The following is a 27,302-nucleotide window of genomic DNA, read 5'->3' as shown; positions in this document are numbered from 1 at the left end:
TCACAAAAACGTCATGTCACGACGCATGCGCAATAAAACAAGCTTGTGTTGTCCTGCTGCAGAAGATTATGTGCAACAGTCCATTGTTTATATTATTGTAGAATCCTTTAAATGATGTGGTAAAGACTATGGTAAGCCTTATAATAATTATAAAGCCTTTTTATGTTTCGCATGCATTTAAGATTGTTTTAGAGCTTGATCATGATAGTCTAGACATGAGCTTAGAGTCTCAGTCTTAGTAACTTTAACTTACACTCTCAAACTCAAGTTCTCAAGTCTCAGTAGTCACTTAGTCTTAATACTTATGACTTATGAGTCTCAGTCTCAACTGAGTCTGTCTCTAGTCTGACTCTAGTCCTAATCTATAGTAATAGTCTATAGTGACTATAGGCTAGAAGTATAGATCTAATATAATACATTAATAGTCTACGACTAGATCTACTAGTATATTTCTAGTTCTAGATCTATTCATCTAGATCTTAATAATCTTATAACTTATACTAGACTAGCTGTCACTAGAAACATATCATATGATATTAATATTACTTAATTTGAACCAAGTAGACAACATACTAACATAGGCCATGATACTATTGATAGGAGATATAGATTCTAGTAGTACAAGAAAAGGGAATCCAAAAACTATTAGCCAACATCAAACCGAAGTCTGGACCTGATGGTATTCCAGCTAGATTATTCAAAGAACTAAGCAATGAGCTAGCACCAGTGTTCAAAATACTTTTTCAGGCATCTCTTAACCAGGGCAGAGTACCAAGGGACTGGAAAGAAGCTAATGTCACCCCTCTATTTAAAAAAGGAGAAAAATCTGACCAAGCTAGGAAACTACAGAACAGTATCACTTACCAGCATCACATGTAAAATCCTAGAACACATAATATGTAGCAACATCATAAACCACTTAGACAAACATAATGTCCTTACTCTATACCAACTTGGCTTTAGGAAATATAGATCACATGAAACACAACTAATTGATGATTTTTCAAAAGGCTTAGATAATAGTGAGAGAATAGATGCTATCTTACTAGATTTTTTCAAGGCTTTTGTCAAAGTTCACCACCATAGTTTGCTTAAAAAAATAAAATATTTCTGCATTAATGGTCCATTGCATCAGTGGATAAAAAATTTTCTGATAGGGAGAAAACAAACTGTAATAATAAATGGCTTTAAATCAACACCAATAACAGTAAACTCAGGTGTACCACAAGGAACAGTCTTAGGTCCACAACTATTTTTAATTTACATAATGATTTACCAAATTGTATTAGTTCAGGACAAAAGTCATATTATTTGCAGACGATTGCAAAATACTGTATATAGAACAATAAAAACAATACAAGACACAGAAATTTTACAAAGAGAATTAGATGAATTACAGAAATGGGAATCAAATTGGAGCATGTCTTTCCACCCAGAAAAATGACAGTTATTAAGAGTAATAAAAAAACACTGAACCATAATCTTCAAACACAAAAACAAAATTTAATAAAATACTCAGAAAGACACAAAGATAAAGGCACATTCCTCATTCCATATTCTAGGACAAATTTGTACGAAAGCTCCTTCTTCCCTAGTGCTATTAGAGCATGGAATGGGTTGCCTGAGCTAGCCAGGAAAACCAGTGACTTGGCGGAGTTTAGGTCATTGGTTAATTTGCATGACTAAATGCATGACGGGTAGGATGTAATCATCTTCTTTTTTGAAGTAACGTCTGTATCATGTAAGATAAGAAGATAAGAGATACTCTAGTCACTCTAAAATCTAGATTCTAGATTAAGATATCCTAGATTTAGATTTTTATGATTTTATTAGATAGATCAATCTATCTAGTAAAGTAGACTAGTGATCTACTCAAGTCTCAAGTGCTTGTAACTCTAGATATACTAAGATAGACAGTCTAGCTGCATTCAACCTTGCACTGACTTACATAGAATCTGTTACCGGCCTTGACCTCTCATCCTGTCTACAGGCTAAAGTGTGAGACTAAGAGTCAGTTACTTGAAAAGTTCTAGTCTCTAGTAGCAGAACTCTTAACTATTACTAGCATTAGTATTAGTCTCTAGACAAAGAATCTAGATCTAAGTCTTATCTCACTGTATCTTATTGTAATGCTTTGAAGTAGTTCTAGACTACTTACTAGTTAACTGACAAGGTTGCACTAGTTACTTTAGAGGTACTTTTATAGAATCTAGTTAGTAATCTGGATCTAAATAATTCATATAAGATCTAGATGTAGAGAGATACAGGTTTTTATCTTTGTCATTAATTTCTCTTGATGACAAGATTACTAAAACCATTATTATGATCATGGTGCAAATTTTAAACTTCTTATTAACTTGACCAGCTGAATATTTTAGAATTTAATTAAGTGAACATAAATACTGTTAGATATGTTAAGGAATTAACTACATTGACCAATTAATATTATCAATTTTTATTTCATTCTTTTTCTTTATAGGAAACAAGTGATGCAGGTATTCAAACATTTTATTGTCTGTTGTTTTTTTTTAATAATTATTTCATAAAACTACCTTTAAAAATCACTTAAATAAATATTTTGAGCATGCCAATGTCCAGCAAAAGACATTAAGTGTATTGTTCCTAACAAGTATTTATCCATTTGTCAATACTTGTCTACAGATTGGAGTAACCTGAGTCTTGTTGACCGGGATGACTCTGTACTAGGTGCCTTTCAAAAGCAAGAGGACTCTTCATCTCTTGATAACAGATCTGATCAAGTAAATAAATTTATATTTTACAAAAGATTTTATTGATAGTTTTTAAAAAATATTCTTGTCTAAATGTACTAGGCACTATTTTTTAGAAATTTTGCATAAATAGCCAGCTGGTCATTTCTGAAAGTTTATAGCTAACCCACAGAAATGTTTACCTGTGTCAAAACTTTAATTTTTTTATTATTTTGCGTATATATCTATATATTATATAATCAGTCAATCATTTAAGAATGTGCATCTTTTACAGAACATTTGTTAGAATTTAATGATGCATTTGAGAGCAACTTTTGTTATTAATTTATTTTTTTTTTAGATAGATTTCCCATGATTTTATTTTGTTAAAATATGCACTTATTTATTTTAATTAATGTACAAAAAATCAAAGTGTTTTTTTTGTTGTTTTTTTTAAGGGTGATGATGAGTTCACTAACTCGTTAGGAATGTATGATGGTTATGATAGCTACAATGAAAGTGGAGCTAGTACTGATAATGAAGATGCGGATGAAACTATTTTGGATGATTTCTTAGAAAATGATGAAGCTATTTCTAAATACAGATTTTTGAACAATAAAGATGGAATGGGTAAGTGTAATAAATGATATTTCATCACTTTAAAAACAATGTAGGTGCATTGAGCAAATCTGTTTACTGTTGCACAAAGGGCATATGCATTAAATGCTAATTCTCTTTAACATGACAGCTAGAACTGAAACAAGTCAAAAACTTTGCACTTAGGGGAATTCTGGACTTTCTGGGCTACCAGTTCTTTTTTTAAATCTCCACCCCAAAACATCTGAGATGCTTCTCTCTCAGAACATTAAAGTATCCATTGTGAACCAGTTTTGCTGTTCATTTATTCTTACATAGAACAGTATACAAAACTTTAATTTCCAATCTTTAAGAGAATAAACCTTTCACACCTACCCCACTGCAGACACTAACAAAACTGTCACAAAACAAAATTTAGAATGTCCCAACATATTGCACCTTTGGTAGACACTATTACCTTTACAATTCAGCCCAATGAACAACCCTGTTTTCAGCAGGTGACAAAAAGAAGAACAAATTCCATATTACAAAATTTAGGATGGTAAATAACTTTACATATCATTATAATAACTCACTATTTCCTCCAATTCCAGAAATGTCAAAGCCTGTCAAAAATTACTTCCAATCTGCTTTTCAACTAGACAATTTATAATAAATCATATTTAGACAGAAGATCTTAACAAGAGCTTTACATATGTATAGGGACCTAGTAACCTTGTGGTGAAGCACTTGGCTTCTGAACTAAGTGGTCACAAGAATAAATCCAATATATATATATGTGGTTGCCACCATTCACTTCTGAATTTATAAACAATTTTTGTGTGTGTGAATGTGTAAGTCAAATATTTTAGAAAAGAAGAAAAAAAAAACACCTTTTTTTAATTCTTTTTATATATTCTTTAGCAACTTGTGAGCGCTGTGGTTCAGTTGGAGTAAAACATGCATTTTATTCAAAATCAAAACGTTTTTGTAGTCTTTCATGTTCCAGAAGTTTTGCCACACATCAGAGAGAAGGGAAGCCTCTCAGCTCTAAACTCAGCCTTCCTGCAGCTGTTAAAAAGGTAACAAATGCATTCTTAAGAATTGTCTTAATATGGTTGATATTATTAAGTAACTCTCTGTAAGTTCTTAAATCTATTGTTTTTTATTTTCTTAATGAAAGTTTAGTTATTAGAGCTGAAAAAAATATGTACAGTGATCAAATGTTGTGTTTTTTTTACCTCTTGAGATCTGCCCTAATTAATGCTATGTTGCTCATTATTTGAGAATCAAGGTCTTTAAGCTGTCTCATATATAATTATAAGCCATCTGCCTTCTCCTTTTTGCAAGTTATAACAGGCAGCTTACAGTGAGTTTTTCCCCCCTTTTCATAGATCTAAAAAAAAAATAATGGAAAGTAGTTTTTGATTGTTCTTTCCTGGACCAAAGTCTTGGTTACTCTGTCATGTCCTGGGTGGATTTAGTATCATTCAGGAGCACAAATCAATGTTCATTCTGGATGAAAATATGAAAATATTTAGAATTGGGGGGAAAAAAAAATCCGGATTAAGGAAATGTGAAATGACTGTTTTTTGTTTTTTTCAACATCATCCATGTTAATTATTAGTTTTACATTTTAAAAAATAGCAACTCTGAAGTAAAGTCAAAACACTTAATATCCTATGTTTATCTTGATATTTGCAGGGTAAACCAGGAAGTAAAAAGTTGAATTCTAAAAACCAAGGATTGCATAAAGCTTCATTACGTGGTGGTAAGTCTTTTGAAAATATTTTAATGGTGGAATGGTTTGCTAATAATAACAAAAAAGGAAATTGTATTATATGATTAATTTTCTTTATTTATCAATAAGCTATATTTTTTCAATTCTCTTTATAGAAACTGGTAGAGTGTTTGATTGGGGTCCATACCTTATGAGCACTCAGACAAATGCAGCTTCTGTTATTTGTTTTAAACATGTAAGCCAAGCAAGTCATATTTATTGTCCTTAATAATATTAATTCTTTTTTTAAACATCTCATTTATATTTTTTTAGTTACCTTAATGATATATGAGGGTATTTGTTTATGAACATAATAATATTAAAATGGGAAAACATTTTTATGAGATCCAGGACTTCTCTCAGCATACTGTTTTTTTTAGGTGGTAAGACTATAAGATAAAAATATATTTAATACTAGCAATTCTATTTCAGAGATAAATAGGCCTAACATTGTATATGGAAAGAAACTTTTTTTTTTTTCTGTTGGATGTAATCAATCAATTCCTTTTTTTTTTTTTAATGTTAAAAATTATCACTTTTTAAGTATTACAAGACTGATTTAAACAAATCAACAGGTGCCAATGCATGATTGTTGGGAACAAATGATAGATGGAGTTCTGGTTGAGGTGCCTAATACAGACCTTGATATTGGCAAAGATATAAAAGTATACTGGATAGCAACAGTATTAAAAATATATGGTAAATATATTTATGAAGTTATTGTTTTATCTGTACAAGCTTCCTTGGATACTTATGTACATGGCCATTTTTGTTGTTGTTGTAATAAAATCATAATAAGCTTGTCTTTAAGCCGAAGGTTAATAAGGAATGCAGTATTTCCTGTGGCTATGCAGCCCCAGCTGTGACCTACATATTTTGCCATATACATTGCAGGCATAACCATAGTCCACCGATGATTGGTTTAGGTTTTCTTTTCATCGTTTGCGTCTGTCCTCCTTTTGATCTCAAATGTGTGTCCCGCTGCCTTTGTAAGTGACCTCCAGCTGTCTTGTTCTGATGCTGCCTGCAACCAGGTGCTCTATTCTATTTTGTAAACTGGGCTCTATAGCCTTGGTTGACAGTAGTTCACAGCCATCTCAGACTTCTGTGCCACTGTGGACTGTTTGCTAGAGTGCAAAAAATAAAAGCATAAATTTTTTTTTATAGTTATCGCTGAGTTATTTTTTAATGTTTAGTTGTTCAGTTTGGGGGGGGGGATTTTTTTTTTTATTAACTTATTTACCTATTTGTTTTTAGGATACAAAGCTCTTCTGCGTTATGAAGGATTTGGAACTGACTCATCTAAAGATTTTTGGAGCAATTTAATTTCAGAAGATGTTCATAATGTTGGATGGTGTGCTACATATGGGAAAATTCTTGCTCCACCAAGAAGTGAGTGTTTTGAAAATAAAATCCATATCTTGTAATTTACTCACTGCAAGCAACACAACATTGTAATTTAGAGTAGATATGTTACATTATTATTATTTTGTTATAGTCCCTCAATATAACAGAAGCACATGGGCTCATTAAATTATATGCTGAAGTAACACAGTGCTAATATAATTAGATATGTTTAATCCTTTTCAACTCAATCTGCAGAATCCAAGTGTTGAAATTTCAAATCACCTCAGCTAAATACTAATTCTCCCAACACACTCTCTTTCCCTTTTCAAGAAGCCTAATTGACACCTTTTAATCCTTTCTTTGTAAGTTCCATCATGCTTGCCAGTCAGACCTGTTTGCATATGGACTGGTCATCAATTTTAACTTGAAGTTTCTTCAACAATTCCGGACACACATTTTTTTTTTCTTTGACCTAGATACAAAATTCTGCCCTTTAATCCTAATATGACACTAATAAATTTTAATAAAAAGATTATTTTTTTTTCGTTATAGCCATTAGAGAAAAATATTCAGACTGGAAGGAATTCTTGATCAAAAGATTGACTGGTACACGTACCATTCCACCTCATTTTCACACCAAGGTATTATTGTAGTCTTTATATGCCATCTATTATTTTTCTAACTCCCAGTATTTAAAATGTAAGGACCTTTTTTTTTTCTTTTCAAGGAAGAAAATTTATGCTGGTGGTGTTAACATCATTTAAATCCATATTAAGAATCACAGAAATATTGGTTTCAAATTTTTTTTACAAAGCTTAAACTCTCTTCATCTGTCTGTCTGGTGTACATTTTATGTTATTTCTACCAATTCTCATTTGAAACTTGGCACATTTATTCATTTTCCCTTACAAAGCTTGAGACAATAAAAATTAAACAATTAATTAGTAGAAATTATTTTGTTTGATATGGAAAATGGAAAATAAATCCTACAGTATTGATATAGATGGCAGTAAATGTGCAGTTCTTTCCCTCATACAAGCCTTTTCTTAAAGTATTTTTTTATATTTTGCTTCATTTGTTTAGTCTTTTACTATCCTAGTTTTATTTATTTCGAAGAGGAAAAAAATATATTGTAGACTGACTTAGATCAGTGGTCCTCTCACACTGTTTGGCACAAAGGGCGGCAAACTCTCTAAAATCAGTAGACCAGTTCAAATATTAACATCAAAACTTAAAACTTGACATCATTTACACTTAAATAGTTTCTATACATCATTATCCATCACTAAATGTCCCTAGGCTTTTTTTTTTTTCTATAGAGCATTTCTAATATGGATTTGTTTTTCCAACATTCTTACCCTTTTAAGTAAGTCTTTCATTACTCATCTCCCCAATTTTAAGTCTCTTTTTCAACTGATAAGCTTAACTAGTTTAAGCAGACTTACAGTTATTCTGTCCTAGATAGCACTGGGCCAATAAGCAAACATATATCTGTCAACAGTCTTTAGAATGGTTAGAGGACCACAAATTAAAAGTTGGAATGCAGCTAGAGGTTGTGAATAAATTGTGTGTCTCTGCTATGAGAGTGGCTGTCATCAAGGAGATCATTGGCTGTCGACTACGACTAAATTACTTGGATAGCAAAGTTAGTGTGAATCATTTTTATTTTATTATAATTTAACCTATTTTGAGTTTAAAAATTCTTTTTTTAAGTCCCAAGCAAAGGGAGATCATTCTATAATGCAACATCTCATGAAATTTTGTGACATTTTTTACACACACACATACAAGAAAAGATATTAAAATGCACCAAATAGAAACACAGAACAGCACTTACAAAGCTCAACAACAACAGCAAAAAAACTGTTATTCAATGGATACCAGCTCATATACAACATTATATGTATTTTTTTTTAAATATAAACTTTCAATACCTTGACAGAACAAAGCCATTTTTTATGGTTGACCTTATACACTGCTGAGATATGGTCAGCTTTTTATTTGATAAAGATGTAGAGACAAAACAAAATAGTTAAAAATAAAAACTCTAAAAGTTTTAATAATTGTTGGTACTTTCTACTGCACCAGGAGTTAGCTGCTAAAATTCATTCTAATGCATTATGATTTAATTGTGAGTTTTGTGTTTCCACACAAACTATCTTAGTAACCTTGTTTTATTTTTGTTAATGCTTAATTCATTCTTCCCTTTTTTTAAAGGATGAGATAGATGAGTTTTGGTGTCACATGACATCTCCTCTCATTCACCCTGTGGGATGGTCGCAGACAGTAGGGCATAAACTTCATGCTTCTCAAGGTAAACATTTTTATATGTTGTTTTTTTTAACTAAGTTTAATCAACATTAGGAATGCACATACTATTGATTAAAATATTATATGCAATGAGCAGTGAAAAGTTTTGAATAAAATTGTTAAAGGACATAAAGTCATGTAGTAGATAACGGTTTAGATTTCTTTTCCCCAGAGTATATCAATTCATGTCTGAGTAAAATAACAATGCAGAAGTATGGACCAAATGATGCTACTCCTGACATGTTCCCAAAAGTAAGTAGAGCACTTCTTAAGATGTTTAACCATATTCTTTTTTTTTTTTGGGGGGGGGGGGGGGGGGGCGGGGTCCATAATTTTTTAAATTATATTTCTTTTTTATATTCAACCTTTTCTGATCTCAGTGTCGAGACCCACCACATGGTTTGTCCTTTCAAGTTGGAATGAAACTGGAAGCTATTGATCCATTAAATCTCTCTGCTATCTGTGTGGCTACAGTTATGAAGGTAATATTTTATATTCATGGATTCTCATTTAATATTAAATGTGCTCATTGCGTTGCTCATTGTTTTTAAAGGTACATCAAGTTATTTTTTATCATTTTTTAAATATTATTTGTGCTTTCTTTTCATAAATTATCTTTGATCATTTTGAACTTTGAAGGGTTAGGATACATATTAGAGTAATATATTATTCTATAGAAATATACAAAACCCTTAATAAATTTATTAGTTTCAGTCAGCTTATAAAAAAAATTATATATACCAGTATTTATAATACTTCACATTGTTATTACAGAATGAAATCCAAATGTGTAACTATTACAGTTTTAAAGTAATTGATTTTTTGTTCACATAATTCTGATAAAATGAACTGGATAAAGTTCTTCAATATTTCTAGTCGTCAGATTTTTTTATACCATCAGTAGTAAAAGTTAAAGACTTTTCTTGCATAGTTTAGCCTAACTAAAAACAGATAGAAATAGAGTTCTCATGAACCAATGACTCCTAAATTGAATGATTTCTGCTTAACCAGCATTATGCACCTTAAGTTCTCTTAAATTTAAGCACAGAATATATAAAAAACATAATGGAAAGTGAATCACAGTGTTCATTTCTTTTATCCCTCCACAGCTGTTGCCAAATAATAAATGACTGGATAATTTGTTTGCAAAAGAAAAATTTGTAGGTGAATGGTTCCAATTCTATATTTTTATTTTATTTTGTAAATCTAGGTTCTTCGTAATAACTTCCTAATGATTGGTATTGATGGTTCCATGGCTGAGAATGGAAGTGATTGGTTCTGCTATCATGCTACATCACCTTGTATTTTTCCTGTTGGATTCTGTGAAATCAATAATCTTGAGTTGACACCTCCTAGAGGTACTTCTTGATATGTGTTTTAAAGAGTTTTACTTTGAAATTTAGTAAATCTAAGTTGCTCCCCATTTGATATTTATTAATGATTGGTATTAGCACCAAAGTGGATGTCTTTATGAGTATTTATATTTTCTTTTCAGGCACTAAAGGACCATTTAAGTGGTTTGATTACTTGAAACAGACAAAATCAATGGCAGCTTCTGTTAAGTTGTTTGATAAGGTGATAATAACATAAAATCTGTTAAAAATTCTACTAGCATTCATACTATAATAGCCATCTGCAATGCTATATATTTCCTAAAATGTATCTTTTAAAATGTCTATATATTTTTTAGGATATTCCAAAACATGGTTTCAGGCCTGGCATGAAGGTAGAAGCTGTTGACTTAATGGAGCCTAGGTACAAAAATTTCCTTTTTACTCCATAAAGATTTATAATAATTAACAATACTATGGTGACTATTCAGCATTTTTTTTTTACATATAGTTTCAAATTTTAAAAAATATGTGACCTATAATTAGTCTTATCATTGGAAACTTGTGTGTGTTGCTTGGAATATTCCACATTTAATAATAAGTTTTGTTGTTGTTGTTTTTTTTTTTAAGTTTAATATAGATTTGCCTTATTTAATGTATATTGATATCTGTACTGTAGATTGATATGTGTTGCAACAGTGACTAAAGTGGTTGGAAGATTGCTAAGAATTCACTTTGATGGTTGGGAAAACAACTATGACCAGTGGATAGACTGCCAGAGTCCAGACATCTATCCTGTTGGGTGGTGTGAAGTCATGAAGCATAGTCTTGAAGGTCCTAGGGCAAAGAGTAAGAGTTCAGCTTTCAGTAGTATTTCTAGTGTTTTCATTCAGTACCAGCAGTTATGCTTTTTATTTGTGTAGGAAAGTACTAGAGGATACTTATTGTTATTTCTTCTTAGTGGACAATGTTCAAGGGAACTCTGCTGCAGCTAATTCAAGGAAAAGAAAAGGAAAAACTCAGATATACAGAGGACCTAGAAAGAGTAAGTTTTTTTTTTTTTCATTTAATTTTCATTGCCTAATAACACATAATCGATTGATTCACAAAAAAGCATCATTGTCTGTGATAAATTATTAGGTACAATAGAGCTGTACGACTTCTAATAGTCTTTCAATGAAAACAAAAATCCCTGTATTTGAATTAGTACCAATAAACAAGATGTTTATCGTCAACACTAAATTGTGAAGTCAGTCCACCTGTACCTTAAAAAAGTTTAGACTCTTCTCTGCCAGAAAAAGAATAAAACAAGTTGCCAAAAACATACTTAGACTCTCAAGACAATATCCCATAAATATAGCAAAGGAAGTGAGAATCATAATAAACTCTTTCTCTCTGAAGCGACGATAATAGCATCGGTCATTTTTGTAAAAGCAGATTAAGTGTGGATATTGTCGTCGGTGCAGTTAAACATCTTTGTTTCGTTCCTATTCTTGGTATATAATTTTAAATGCTTATATTCTAAATCTACATGATTTCCGCTTGCAGAAGAGTTCACTGTTTACTTCCTTCAACATGGTTTTAATATTACAGAGTGTTTTGAAAGTCGTCTTTTTTGTTTGTTTGTTTATGATTGGAAATGGAGATCGATCTACTAAAACTTGTAGATCTAAAAGATCTAAATTATATTCGGATCAACATGTAAAAGACCTAATTGATTCAGATAACAGTGATTTTGTTTTATCTGTTCATAGTGAAGTGATAGTTTTAGTGTCAGTGTTAGATCTAGATTTTAGATCTGAATCTGATAGTTCATCAACTGATGAACATGCCATGCCCCCTCCTAAAAACTAGACTAACTAGACGTATTAGCACAAAGAATACATCTAGATCTAGGCCTGTTTCAACAAATTTGAAAAATGCAGAGATGGGTACTAAAACCGAAAGCAATTTTAGAATTATCCTTCCAGTAAGTCTAGATCTACTTCAGCCAGGGTGGTATATAGAGCCTAATAGAGGTGTCAACATGAACTCACTCAATTCTGAGTCAACTGAGCTTTATTCTACTAGATTCCGCAATTGTTGATAATCTTGTTAATGCAATAAAGAGTTTAATGCAGTCTACATAATAAAACATACACTCCAGCATGCAGGGCATCCAGTTTTACAAAATGGAAACCAGTTTCTAACTATGAAATTTATACATTTCTGGCCATAACTACAATGATGGGATTAGACTCGTCGTTACGTCCCGCACATCCATATAGATTAATTTAAATACCACAGTTAAAACATGGAAGTTGTTTTTTGTTCAGGCAAACATTATATAAATAGCAATGAATCACTTTTATTTGAAATATATCATGTGCAGTGTAATTATTTTCTTACTGAACCTTAATGTTGCAAGTTGTTGTTTTTTTCTCATACATTTTCTATGGTGGTAACCTTGGATAATGTGCTCCAGTTTTGTACTCCATGAGTTTTTTTTATTGTTTTAGTGTTTCTATTTCATGAAAATATGAATAAGGATTATAAAACAATAGCATTTAATTCAGTTTGGAATAGAAATGATCTTCTTATATGACTTGGATTATATTTTTTGTTGTCCATTGGTGAGTTTTCAGATTTTCATTTTTACTTTTCATAAAGCAAAAAAAAAATAACACTTCAATTTATATACTTGATTTATTAATATCTAAAAAGAACATTCATTTTCCTTTATTTCAGTATCAAAAATATTATTCTATGATTGTAAATACCAAAGTTATGCCCATTTAATTAGAACATGTTAGTGCACTTCAATCGGATTAAATTAATAATTCCGTCAGAACGTGGAAAATAATTACGGAGAGAAAAAGTTTAACTTGTGTCAGAGATAACTATGCTGTGAATACATTTTTGTTCTGACCTTTTTTTTTTGTTTAGTTGTGTGGGTTTAACCAATGTATTTATATTTTGATTTATTAAAATGAAACGTCTACCAACTATGGCAAACATTAAAAAATACTCGTGTTGAAAGCCAAGAACTTAAATCAGAGACATGCATACAGTGAAAACTCTCACACTAACTTTGCATGTAATTAATAATAGTAATTTGGCAAACTTTTGTTCTTGGGTCAATCTGGTTAGATGGCCTTTGAATCATGGATATAAAAGCACTTAGAAAGTAATGACTAATTAAGCTTCACTTTATATTCTTAACAAAAATGCGCTCATAATTGAACCATTGTTTAGTTTATATTGTTTGATGGCATTTTCTTTGAAAGAAAAATGTGCATGTCTGTGACAGAGATTTAGGCATGTCACGATCTGTTATAAATATGTTATGTGTGCCTCCTATTACTGTCACATTGAAGATGATCTTGACTTGAATTGTAGAACCAATGATCGTGATTGCAGAAATCGTCAATTGATAAGATGATCATCTAGAAATTGTCAGTTGATAAGATGATCTAAGTATATTACTAATAGATTCACTGAAGAAACATTTCCTTGTCAAATACAGAAACATTAATTTAAAACTTGAAACAGCTATTAACAATAATTACAATAGTAAACTGTAATTAAATGAAATGGTTAACATATTTCTACTGGATTAGATGATCTACACGATATAATCAATCTGACCAATCAAATTACAGATTAACGCTCTAAACCTGCATTTCTGACCAATTATAAATTCTCTATTAAAAGGTCGATGCTAACTTGGACTTTTCCGAGCTAGCTAGCTGAAATCTGCTGGCAAACCTTGAGATAAAAATAGACAATGCGTATGTGACAAGGCATATGTTTTCATTTTCTTTTTACTAATAAATATTATTGTTGTCCAAATATGATTATTTCTGTTAGAATTGAGACTTAGTTGAACAAAGAAACAATACTTCAGAACTGTTGAATATAGTAATTTTTATTTTAGGGTGATATAATTTTTTGGATGGAAGGGGTGGGGGGAAATGCTGGAAAATGTGGAATGGAAGGCATATTTGTGAAAGAATGAATACTTATATATTCTCTTATAGTCAAAATTTATTTTTTTTTTTTTTTAGAGAGAAGCTCTGTATCTGATAAGAAAGCCAAAGACCCATCTAAAAACTCTTCTTATTCTGCCTTTGGGGCTTTGGGCAGCAGATACCCACCCTCTATGTCATTGGCAACAAAGAGTGACCCATCATTCCCTCCACACAGAATGCTGCCACCAGAGGCAGTGGCTGCCACTTTGCCACCATTGTTGGAGCCTGACATAGATATGAAAGGTAAGGGATTGACAGAGAATAATTCTGGATACAAAACAGTTGACAGAATAATTATCTAGAATTAACATATTGTAGTCAACTTTTGTTATGTTTCAATTACCTAAATTAAATGAACTGCTTGAGATACAGTGAAACCTAACCTAAGGACCACATTCCATTCTGAAAAGTTAGTTGATACCCAAAATGAAACAAATTTTCCCATAAGAAATAAAAGAAATATATTTAATTGAAGGACTTAGATTAAGAAAGTGGTCAAGTCACATTTTTAATCTTTTTGAGAAAAATGTCAAAAACACTATTTTTTTATGTTCCTCGTGACATTTGGTTCTTGTAAGCCATGAACTAAAATTTAGTTAATTTAGTTAAAATTCATTCTTAATTGGCAATTTTCAACTTCTCTATCTTAGCGATTTGGGGCTATTCTCCATAATTTACTTTTCTGTCAATGTAAGAAGGAGGTCAAGTCCATTGCATTAGACCCCCTTCTTACATTAACAGAGATAATATGCTCATTATTATTCTTTACATGAGTCTATTCTAAGCTAAAATATTGTAACATGGTATTTTATGATATTATGTTATAATACAAGCTCAGCTAAAGTAATACTACACGAACAGAAATGTTCAAGCATTGTTCTGATCAATGTTAACTCTACAGACCCAGATTAGACACACCACACTAGATTTAGATCTGATATGATACTAATGTCTTAAAAGCCCACTGTGGCAGTGCCCTAGGCCTAGATATCCACTCCTTGCAAACAACTTGTATCTGCCATGTTTGTTAGCATGAAAGTGTCACACAAGAAAGCCTCAAATTAATATGCTCAATATGCATTTTTGTGGCTGAACATTCTCTCCCTTTAATGCATTGTTCCTCATCCTCACCAGAGATTCAACAGTTTTCTCACAGTTGTTTTTTAAAGCATTTTTACTCAGATGAACCCAGAGTAAAGTTCCTTTTCATTCATGTACTGTATCAGTGAATCAAACAGAAGTGTAGCTTATACATTTGAAGCATTTAAAAAAAACTCTAGCATTCTTTTTATTTTAAAACACATTTAATTTTGTGTAGTTGTTACAATACCAGTAAAGCATTAATTTATAATGAATATTCAGACTGCCTGGACCAGAAATAAAGCTAGATGCCAAGTGAAAAAGAAGAAAAGCTGTCAAAGTTCTCTCTTCTAAATGTACAAACAATAGTGCCTTGCTTTCATTTTGTGTGGATGTGTGCAGTAAATCTCATGTAGTGTAATTTTTTTGTAGCATTATTTAAATAAAATACTAAATATAATTGATATTTACTTAATTTTAAACAAATTCAGCAACTTCTTATTTAGGTTTCAGTGACATTCTGGTTCACTAATGTAAGTGTAGAAAATATTGTAAAATTTTCAGTCTTTTCCTATCACAGATTACTGGCTATTCACTTTTCACATTTTTTCGGTATCCAGTGAAAATTTTAAACCAAATTTTTGGTTATCGGAAATGTTCGCTAGCCAAGGTTCCACTGTTGTAACAATTTATACAATTCTACCTTCAATGCCCAACATCTTTTATTAAAGTAGAAAATAGAGGTGCAAGTATCATACAGAAAACATGTAATAAAGCACTGTAACTTAACACGTATAGAAGGTGATTAAAGCTATAATGGCACTAAACTATGGATGTGTAAATTTAAGTCAACTTTCATAGTAGTTAGTAAAATCTGCCAACTATTTTCTTTTTACACAGTAAAAACAGAAGAGACCATCAGTCCCACTCCAGCATCTGATGCCACTCCACCCATACTAAGTCCTCTAGGCAAAATTCCTCAAGGTTTCTCCCAAGAACTGGCAGAGCGCCTGAAATCCACAACTCCGTTGAAATCCTCCCTTAGCAGCTTGAATAGTAGTAGCATCCTTTCAGAGAAGGCTGCCAGGCCTGTTAATAACTCAACAGCACCAGAGAAGGAGTCCATGGAGTCCAAGTCTAACTGTATTGTGTCTTCATCCATTGCTGGCTCTGGCCGCCCGGAAGAATCTGGTGGTGTCATTGTCCTAACATTGTCCTCACGTCTAAGGTCACTTCCCTTGGGCAAATGGAGTCTTTCAGATGTTGTTGATGTGTTAAAAGTCAATGGCTGTGCTATTTATGCAACTATCTTTATTAAAAAGGTGAGGTTTTTTTTGTCTCCACTCTATTATGATAAAGGTTATAATAACTGGGGTTAACTCTTTATCTCCATAATTATTTTCCTCTTTTTCGATAATATTATTCATTTTGCTCATTTGTATTTGACTATCTTGTAATAATTAAACTTCAATAACTTTTTTGTTTGTTATCAGAAAATGTGATATTAAATTGTAGGAGAAAGCATGCTCATTTTACACAACACAAATAAAAGTTTATAAATCCAAAAAATCAATTTAGTTTAATGAGAGTCAAATCAACATTGGCATCGTCAATTAGGAGAGAAAGAGCTAACAAGTTTCCACTGTATAATTAATATTTGTTTATATAAGCTCACAAATTCAAAACTTGTTGATTTAAGTTAATAAATCTAGTATTATTTATAGATAGGTAATTCAAAAAATGTAGAATTAGCAGTTTTGTATGTGAACTTAGCTGCTAGCCTTTTTTTAAATCAGTACTGGTTACATTAACAACACTGCCTAGTAGTCACAAGTCATTACTAAAGTGTTTAAAAGTTTTGGTTAAAAAACAACTTTGGCATAAAAACTGAGATTTGTTAAATTTTGGAAATATCTAGGTCAGCTGTTTACATTACACAGGTTAGTTATCACAAGAGGTGAAACAGCAAGTTAAATCGCATCCCCGTAACATTGAAATGCAGTTAGCTACTTTGCTTAGCATTACATCATTGTGATGGGTTACATTTTTCCAGTAAAATTGAAGTGACAATAAAACTGATATAAATGTATACATCTATAAATGCCTTCTGTGAAGAAAAAGAAGTAGATGTAATACACGCCAATGCAAGTTTATTCAACATTCAAATTTGACTGCATCAGACATCTGCTATTCATTGATGACTGCTCTAAATCACTCTAAATGCCACCAATAAATCAGATCTTCAAAAGAGCTTTGCCCTCTTTGCCAAGACCTGCAAAAGTTTTGACCTATCAGTACAAAACAAAAAAGGCAAAAGTTCTGCATGAGCCTCCTCCTTATTTAACAGAACCAGACATATACACTGAGATTGCCAGAAACTAGCAAAAAGTTTCTCTACTAAAATGCCAACCTAGATAATAACACATGCTGTGCCATCTTCGACAGACCTCAAGAACTGAAAGGTTAAAATGATGTAGTTCTTCCATCAGCCATCTTCCAGTTCATAGGAAATGAGATTTTGCTGATCTTCAACCACAAATCTAGATATATAAAGAGAGATATTATTACTTGCACAGCCAGCAGGTCTTAATTTGTGTATAGCTGATATAGCTAGTGATAAAGTGTATTAGAAACTATCAAAATTAAATGATAATGTTATAAGTAAATTGAATGTGTGAAGGTAAAAAATATAAATTTAGCTATTGAAATAGCTAATCGACCTAAATACATTTTTAAAAAATCAAAACATTTGCTTTTATATATTTATATCTAGAGTCTAGAAACTATTATAATAGATGTAGATCAAAATTTTTATTTTGCCACAAAAATAAGTAGAGTATAAAAATGGTTTAGCCGACATATTCATATGATCATATAGATACTGTGAAAACTGGTTCACCCGATTTATTAAAAAGTTTCGCTCTTTAAGAGATAAATTTAGATATTTTATTTTTAGGGTCCCCCTAAAGTGGAGGGACAATAAACATACACCACAGTCTCCGCTATGATCTAAGGAACATTTATACCAAGTTTTATCAAGATTGGTCAAACGGTTTTGATTTCTATTTTGTATGCGGTACATACAGACATATGCCTTACATTCTGATATATATATATACATACTAGCTGATACCAGTGTTACACTACATTTGAAATAGTTGGTAATGGGGTATATATGTTGTTTTTTTTGCCTGGAACACTCTTAAGGACCCATCAATATAACAGCTTGCATTAAATGCTCCCCTTACCCCAACACAATTTTCTAAATCTCAAATTTTATGTCTTTTTTTTTCTCTTTCATCCTACAAACGAAGGGCCCACAACCCACTATTGCAGAGTATGCACAAAGGATTCTTCGGCCCATCAGTTGTAGCCTTCCATCTCCCTGCACTAAAATGCCCCCCCCCCCCCCCATATGCACGATATTTTTAATGAAAGAAAGAAGGGAAGCAACTCAGTCCTTTCTTTTTTTACATTTTTTACCCATGCTACGCTGCTGTTCAAGTAGTTGATATATGTGTATGTCACCTTCAACACTTCTTAAATCCACCAATAAAATGGCTTGCATTACAATGCTATCTCACAGTTGACACAATTTTCTAACCATCATATTCTGAAAGTCTCCTTTATTTTTGTCTCTTTCAGTCTAACAGCCTTCAAACCCCTATTATGGAGTACTTGTATGCACAAGCAATACACTTTTTTGCTCTTGCGTATTCAGTGGAACAGCCAGTATTACAATAATATCACATATTTTCGGAGCATCCTCCATGAGAAAGCCCTCATTTACAACCTTTTCTTGTTTTCATCCTTTAAATGAAAGGCTGCACTACACACATTTTGTACCCATACATAATACAAGTAGAGTAGAACATCAGTTGTCAGGATTAATTGGGAACGGTATATGTCCAGATAATCCATCCTCTGGATAACCAAATGTGGAATATTATAAATGGTCCATTTCACCAAACTTCTTTTAGGCCCTTATATTCACTCAGACAATTTTTAGAACTTTTAATTTTTGATCCAGAATGATGGCTTACTTGTAGATCTAAATTTAGTCATTTTAAAATTGTTCAACACATAGTCTTAGCAGTTCAAATTGTAGTAATTTTCTTCACACACACACGCTTTCATACAGATGTAAAAACACATTTGATAATCACAGTGATCAAAGGATAATCCCTTACACTCAGCCTAACATAACAGTCATCTACAACTGGACGAGAATTACATTAAAGATCTAGATCTGTGAAGAAAGTTATGCACAGAAGTGTAAATAAGGGGAAGGAATTCTTTTTATACTCTAGACATTAAAATGTTGACTTTCAAATATAATAAATAGTTGGTACAAATTGTGAATAAAAAATTTTGGTATTATTTAACCACTGTGGTTTATTTAACCACTGTGGTTTTCTATCTTTAAAATGGCTTAGTAGTCCTAGGCTAAAAAGAATAGTTTAAAATATTTTATTTTATTGTCTCTAACACACATTAACCTTAAAAATTAATATCAATATCATCTATAGAATATTGATGGTGCTAGCCTGATGACAATGTCTACCAATCGCTTGACTGAACTGGTGTCAGTTGTGGATGGTCCCATTTTACGCCTCTGTGATCTGGTGCAACAGGTTAAAGCCTGTGCTGCAAGCCTTAAGGATGGAGGAGAAATAAAGCACTCTTAGCTGGAAACCAATTTTAAATTATTTATTTATTTATTTATGTTTGTATGCTTTAACATTTTGACAGGTCTTCAGACAATATCACCTAAGCTTTATTCTAACATGGAGAAAATAGACTTTTTATTTTGTATACTCATTTGGAAATTATTAAAGTAAATTTGGCTGGGATTTCTTAAAATATTTGTTTTTCCCAATTAAGTTAAATTGTGGTTAAAAAAAAATTCCGCTGCCTTTTAAAATTTTAAGAACTACCATGTGATTTTTTTTCTTGTTTTAATATATTTGCATTTAAAAAATTCAATCAATTGTAAATAAGTTGATTTATTAGTAAATTGTGTTCAAGTACATGTTTGGTCATTAAACTAGACAATAAGCAATACATTTACAAACTCGAAAACATGCTGTGGCAGCTGTTGCTAAGTACAGATATATGTATAGGTTGAAATGTGATTCATGGTCACTTCTAAATTTGTACATGTACATCATCTGTGTATATATATATATTTCAAGTGAACAAACATGTATTCCAGTTAATGATTTATGGCTTAGAGCACTTTTGTGGTCATTTGAGAATGTATTTTGTGATAATGTATTTGTATACACTACAGTTACTGTTTCTTTTAAATTGTTGATTTTGAAATTCAGATATTAAATAATCATTTACACAACATGTAGGTGTTTGGCATGTTAAACTATCTAGGCTACTTTTTTAGAACCAGCATTTTCCATTGAGCATCATTCATCTAGATTTTATAAATAAGGAAGGTTGGGTGTTTAAATATTAATATGTAGGGAGGGGTATTAATTTATTGTAAGAAAGCTCAGGTTAACAATACCTAGTTGTACCTGTATTTGGAATTGTGTAAGAAGTTCTGTGCAACATAACATTTTTTTAATGGACAGGTTTGGATAAACTATTCAAATTACCTGTATTTTACATATTTAATATTTTAACCTAAATCAACAATCTGCTATACCTTTAAGGGAAACAAAAGAAACTCAAAATTCAAAACAGTGAAAAATATTCAAACATTTATTATCAAGAAACTACCAATAATGATATACTATGGCTATGACATCATGAATCAATGACTCATTATGTGAGTGCCTTATCTTTTATGGCCCAGTAGGTGTCAGTCTTTCTTATGTACATGGTTAATGAATGAATGATCAATAATGTATCTATTATTTGTATGTCAATAAAATCAAATTTCAAGTTCTAAAATTGTTGTTTTGATGATTATTAACAACTTAACAGAAAAGAAAACCAAATTTGTTTCTCTTTTCTGAAGGATTTTATACTAATTGCAAGTCTACTTATTTATTTTATGAAATTAAACTATAGGATAGAACTGGGTCATACTGGATGCATAAAAAAAAAATATGAAATATTCACATCAATGAAGTTTACAAAATGAAAATAAAATAGTACAGATAAAATGACATATTTTAGTATAAAAGGAACTTTTTTTTAAATGCAAAAGTATTCTTTTCAAAGGCTGGTAAACTGTTAATTTAGTTTTAATTCAGTAAGATTGCAATGGAAATAATGTATTTTAACTGTCCAAACTGTTGAAATTTCAGAAGTGCAACCTTTACCAACACATGGAGAAACAAAAACACTGGACTGTGATTAAGCTTTACACTGTACAACACTTTACACCCATAACATAGTTCTTTCTCTCTTTTCAAATACTTTCTTAACATTCCCATTCTGCTGACATTCTTTCAACATAGCAATGATTTGCAACCTCCTGTCTGTTGCTGAAACACATCAATTGAATCACCATCCTCCATTTCAAGCTGAAATAATGCAGTGATATAATTAATGGAGCACTTTATGTACAAATTTAGATTTAGTATTTACTTAGAAGTAAAAACTCATTCTTATACCAATAAATGATCTGCTAACTTTAGGTCGAGCAAGATAATAAACATGCATAATCAGAACCTCATATACCACTTTCATTTTAACCTGCTAAATTCATTTTAATTTTTTTTCCTACAACAATGTTTTATTTCAAGATTCTTACTACCTTAGTTAAAAAAAAAAAACTTCATGTAGCTGTATTTCCTAAATGTTGCAAAAAAAGTTTTTTAAATTCTATGGTAATAAATGATTCAATGTAACAATTGATAATTGGGAACAGATTACTTTATTTTCAATGAATTCCTTTAGTAAAATGGTTTTGAGTTTGAGTTTTGGGCACATCGGCACAATTTAGGCCATGTCGTGCCCGTAATCTTCCTGAACAAAGTAATGGCAAATATTGTGAATTACTAATATTACTAATGAATACAGAGGCTGCATTTTATCGATAAAAAAAAATGTTTTCTACTTTCTTAAGTTTCATTAAAATTTAAAATCATGCCATACAGTTCTATTTTCAAGCAAGAAGATGTCTTTCTCTTTAGAAGTGGTCCTAATTAATATATTAAACTATACATAATTTTAAAAATTACTAATACAATCATAACTTACCATAGCTGGTGTGTCTTCATCATTTATAGGATTTCCATCAAATCTAAATCTTACAACACCTGTTTGAATTCCCTTTAAAAAAAAAAAGATTAACCTAAGGTTAAGCACTATTGAGTTAGAAAAGAACTACTTTGTTTAAAAAATTATTTAGTGACTTTTGTTCAAGTTGTGGAAAAAAAAAAACTCATTTGAAAAGCAATATCAGTGATAGGCAAACAGACTTTGCAAAAATTTCAGAAGTTGTGGAATTCTTTTAAAGAAAGTAGAAATTGATTATATTTAGTATTTTCATGTTAAAAGTACATGAGATTTACTGCACACATACATACAAAATGGATGCAAGATACTATTGTTTGTACATTTACATGAGAAAGACAGACAGCTTTCTTCTCTTGCCACTTGCATCCAGCTTTTTACAATCTGGTTTAAGCAGTCTGAACATTCAAAAATAACCAGCACAGCCATGAGAAGAAATGCTTTGGTGGGAGAGAATGTACAACAACAACAATTAATTTAATTTAAGTTTTTAAGCTTCATTATGTGACACACTTGCTAACAAACATGGCAGTTGTAAGAAGAAGTGAATCTCTAGGCCTAAGTCTAGGTCTAGAGCGCTGCCAGAGTGGACTTTTAAAAAATACATTACTTATATGATCTAGAATAATCTAAAATACACTCTATATATTACTCCACTAATAGAGTTAGACCTAAATATATAATATAGAATCTTAATTAAGTCAATTAACTATTAATGAAGTGAAAGTCTAGGTGCTAATCCATCAATTTTGTTTTGCTTCCAGGAGATTTATGATCATTAAATGTTAGCATAATCATTCGTTGTAAATAAAATATTTTTATCTAGATCCAATCTATCTATATATCTTTTAGTCTTACTAATTCTTCTATTCTAAAATATAGATGTAGACCTAGATCTAAATACAGAGTCTAGACTTTAGACTTAATAAGATAATTCAATATGTGGAAAATGCATATAATATGCATGATAGGCTAGGCACACCAGTCACCACACGTCCAAGCAACCTTTCAAGGTCCAGATATCTAAATTAAAGAATCTAGATCCAGACATCTATCTAGAATGATTCAAACCACTTTTAGACCTAGATCTAGATATAGACCAGAGAGAATGAAATGGTTTAGAATCAGAACTATGTAAACAGACCAATATCAGATGAGCAGATGTACAATACAAATCAAGACTTCTAAAAAATGTAAAATCATGAAAAAAGCACCCAACTTCTTATCTTACCGCTCTGTTACAGTATGCTCCCATTAGCTTCCTCAATGGTGTGTTCTTTTTAATTTTGAAGTGTACCACACTACCATCTTGCCCTGTTACTTTAAGATTAATGTGTTCACTCTCCTTGTGGTCCTCCTTTGAAAATAAAAAAAAAATGGTAGTAACATGCTTTGTTCAAATTTAAAATTCCAATAAAATATTTATAGGAGGCGCTGAAAGGGGAATTTTCCTTACCTGGAACATTCATTGAACAAATCATAAGATTTATAAATCCCAATATATCAATATTATATCAATCCCCATTACAATTTTGTCATGTTCAGGGAAGAAGAATGAGTTAAATTCATTATTATTCGTTGAACACCTTGTTTTATATTTTCTTTCAGTGCAAATTATTTTGATAGAAAAAATTGGAGTTTTCCGGATTTAACACAAATTTTCACCATGGGTAGAGTTACTAAAACTAACATAACTTTTTTATTTTATTAAATAATCTAATATATTTGATTTTATTTTAAAGGAAAATGAATGAGCTACAAAAAAAAAAAAAAAAAAAAAAATTATTCAAAAATTTTTTTTTTCCATTAATTTAAAACCGAGCACGGAAAAAGAAAATATTTTGAAATTAATAAAAAATTGAAAACTGAAAGATTTAACCTTTTAATTAAACATTTAATCCATAAATATTGAAAAATCACAATACTAAACACATTTAATCGCTTCAGTTTTCATAAAAGATAAAAAAAAAAGCACTAAGAAATTTACATTATTTACATTTTTCGGGTCCCTGGACCTCTAAGGACGGGGTATTGTTTTCGAGAACGAAGCGATCGCGACCATTTTACCGGAAATGATGGAAACAATGATAACAATGGCCGTATCGTATTTTTCTTACATTCCTTTTATTTCTAAATCCATCAACAGCGATCAATTCTTTGATCATCTATTAATTTAAAACTTTAGAAATATTATTTTGACGATAATATTTAACTTTTATGATGTTATTTTCTTTATCTCGCAAGAAGCCTGATATTCAATCGCGATCAAGGTCGTTAATTAAGAAATAATTTTAAAGCTAGATCTAGTTGCGAGATCATAACTCCGTTATAATTAAGCCTATTTAAAAATCTTTGCTATTTAATTTAAATAGTAGATCTATACATATATTTATAAATTTAGCAGTGGAATTAGATTTTAAATAGATCTAGGTCCAAAAAGACTGGATTCCTAAAAATCATTAAATATAATTAAGATTAGATTGGATTAGCAAGGACCCATATCTTCTAAAGACATATAATTTTTTTTTTTTTAGAATACTAGGTCTATTTAAAAGAATATTATTATTACATACTATGCTAGATCAGTAGCTAAGAAAATATTTTAAAATAACTTTTCTAAAATAAATCAAAATCTAATAAATTGTGTTAAATTATGAATATGAATATATGATAATTAATTGAAAATCAAATTAAAGACAATTATTCAATTATAAATATTTTTTTTTTATTTTCACAGAAAACTTCATCATGGACGTAATTGGTGGTGAGTGTGGTGACATGAAAGTCAGATGGATGGCTGCCTGGTCGTGCGGTCTGCGTGCTGGATTGTTGTTTGGATTTATTGATGGTCCCGGGTTCAAACCCTACCCGCTCCCTCCTCGTCAAACCGGAGGTTTGGACTAGGAAGTAACTATCTTCAACTCTGAAGGAACATCCGGAACATGTAAAAACAAACAAAACATACACTGATGATGCAGAGGCAGGGAGCAGTAGTGGTGTAGTTAAGTTGTATTGGATGATACACTAACTTTGACACCTGGCAGTATCGCAGAGCTCAAGAAGGAGATGTGGCTGCAGTTTGTTTGACATGATTGTCATACACACTAATGTGGCAGCAACAGACAGGGATGTAATTTAATACTTTAACAGATTCTCTGAAAATTAAAAAATTACAGCCTTTTTAACAGAAAAAAAGCACTTTTCTGTCTTTTTTTTTTGACACGTGGTGCCTCGTCATGAAGTGTAAAATATTTTCTTGGACTTCTATGTATAATTTAAAGGTAAAATAAGTAGTAACAGGTAATCAAGCATCTCTGTTTAAAATTGTATTCAATTATCTCTTACGGTTCAAAAGTTACGGTCTTAGAAATGTGAAAAAGTACTTCGTCGATCGTTTCTTTTTTAAAAGTAACCTCACTTTAAAAATTAATAAGAAAATTTCGTCAAAGTCTATCCCTTGTTTGAAAGTAAAATAAATATCAGGACATAATCATGCATTTCTTGTGAAATTTTCATGCAAATAACTCAAATAGTTTATAAGTTACAGCATTTTTATTGCAAAATTTCCCTTTTTCGGTCACGAAATATTTTTAAAAATATAGGCAAAATTTTCGCCACTAAAATTGCTGTAACTTCTGTTCTAATTATCTTATAAACATAAATTAGGTATCAATAAATTCAGTTTAAAGAGCTCTATGTAAATATATCAGTTTCATTACAATATATTGAGTTTGAAATTTTTATCAAAGTACCTAATATAGATATGTTGTTGTGTGTGTGTGTGTGTCAAATACTAAGCGTGCTCTAAAATACAGTGTTTTTTTTTTTGGTCAACCAGGTGGTTTAGGGAGGGCAGATCTATCTACATCTATAGGTAACACAGCTCGCAAGCTACCATAGCTTTTCAGCACCCTCCCCCTTCCCCGCCCAGATCGAAAAATATCTAGCACTGACTTTTGGGCTGTTACATACACTGCTAGATCGGCGGCTAGCTACGAAGGGCTGCGCACTGTATGTTTTGTTTTTAGGTCAACCAAGTAAACTGTTGTATCCTGCAATGACTTGGGGAGGGCAGGATTATCTATTGGCTACCAAAGCTTATTAGGCTCTCCCTCAAATAAATAATATCTGGATTTAATTTATTAATGGCCTTCCTTATGTCTCAAAATAGCTTAGACCTAAATAAGTACTACGGTAATGCATTACTCATTTACTGGGCTTAGCACCGTCAGTTTCTAAGCAGAGCTGATCAGTGATAGATTCATTCGATGTGGACCATGTGAAAATGACTAAAATCTGTCTGTCTTGACATGGCGTAAAAAGAAAATGATATAAATAAAAAATATAGAGATAACACTTTTAAAACACCATACTTCTTGTGTGTTCGATAAGTTCTTAATATGTTCGATAAGATAAGATAAAGGTAAGTAAAACAGTGTTCGATAATCATAATTTAAGCTTTTGAAATCATCGACCTGACCCACTTTAACATCAAATATAAGTTTAACTATGAGTAGTAATAGAATAAAACATGTCTCCTTTTTAAGAAAAATGGATGAGGAGTTCACAGATACAATCAGTTGTTTTCTAGGTCTAATTTTTACGGAGATACACAAATTCAAACAGAAAAAATGTCGGCGACTGAGCTTAACTTGTTCGATAATGATAAACGTAAGTTTCTCTACTCTAGTTAGACTAGAATCTACATTACAAGATTTACATCTAAATCTAGAATTATAAAAATCTAATGCTTCGGAAATGTGTTAATGTGAAAAGATGTTCTTTTAAATGATAATCACCTTTTTTTGACTTTGTTGGTCTACGTCCATTCTTAAAATAAATAACCACACTAGATCTGTACTGTATTCTGCTTTCCTTTGAGAACTGTAAAATGGCGCACAAAGGGAAGGTACGCTGGGATAGCATTTGTGACAAACCAGAAATGAAAAAAAAATCC

The 27,302-nt window shown here is 31.2% G+C and overlaps 2 protein-coding genes across 2 annotated transcripts; one reads left to right on the top strand and one right to left on the bottom strand.

The window, feature by feature from the left end:
• Nucleotides 1-38: 38 nt before the first annotated feature.
• Nucleotides 39-21,023, top strand: LOC106066427 (MBT domain-containing protein 1-like). Its single transcript, XM_013225429.2, has 22 exons — nt 39-131; nt 2,480-2,495; nt 2,662-2,759; nt 3,167-3,338; nt 4,209-4,366; nt 4,989-5,055; nt 5,181-5,260; nt 5,640-5,763; nt 6,322-6,456; nt 6,964-7,052; nt 7,913-8,056; nt 8,629-8,725; nt 8,894-8,973; nt 9,102-9,203; nt 9,932-10,079; nt 10,217-10,296; nt 10,412-10,476; nt 10,732-10,901; nt 11,014-11,097; nt 14,099-14,305; nt 16,043-16,464; nt 19,672-21,023. The coding sequence occupies exons 1-22, from the start codon at nt 129-131 to the stop codon at nt 19,828-19,830; spliced, it is 2,700 nt and encodes an 899-aa protein (XP_013080883.1). The 5' UTR covers nt 39-128; the 3' UTR covers nt 19,831-21,023.
• On the bottom strand, nt 20,843-27,302 carry LOC129927745 (small ubiquitin-related modifier 3-like). The gene is made up of 4 exons (XM_056038305.1): nt 27,145-27,302; nt 23,577-23,702; nt 22,310-22,381; nt 20,843-21,630 (listed from the first exon to the last, which is right to left on the bottom strand). Exons 1-4 carry the CDS (start codon nt 27,172-27,174, stop codon nt 21,556-21,558), a joined length of 303 nt encoding a protein of 100 aa, XP_055894280.1. The 5' UTR covers nt 27,175-27,302; the 3' UTR covers nt 20,843-21,555.

The sequence above is a fragment of the Biomphalaria glabrata genome, chromosome 8 (genome assembly GCF_947242115.1).
Source record: "Biomphalaria glabrata chromosome 8, xgBioGlab47.1, whole genome shotgun sequence".
Taxonomy (NCBI): domain Eukaryota; kingdom Metazoa; phylum Mollusca; class Gastropoda; family Planorbidae; genus Biomphalaria; species Biomphalaria glabrata.
This window is presented reverse-complemented; position numbering and strand designations above follow the sequence as displayed.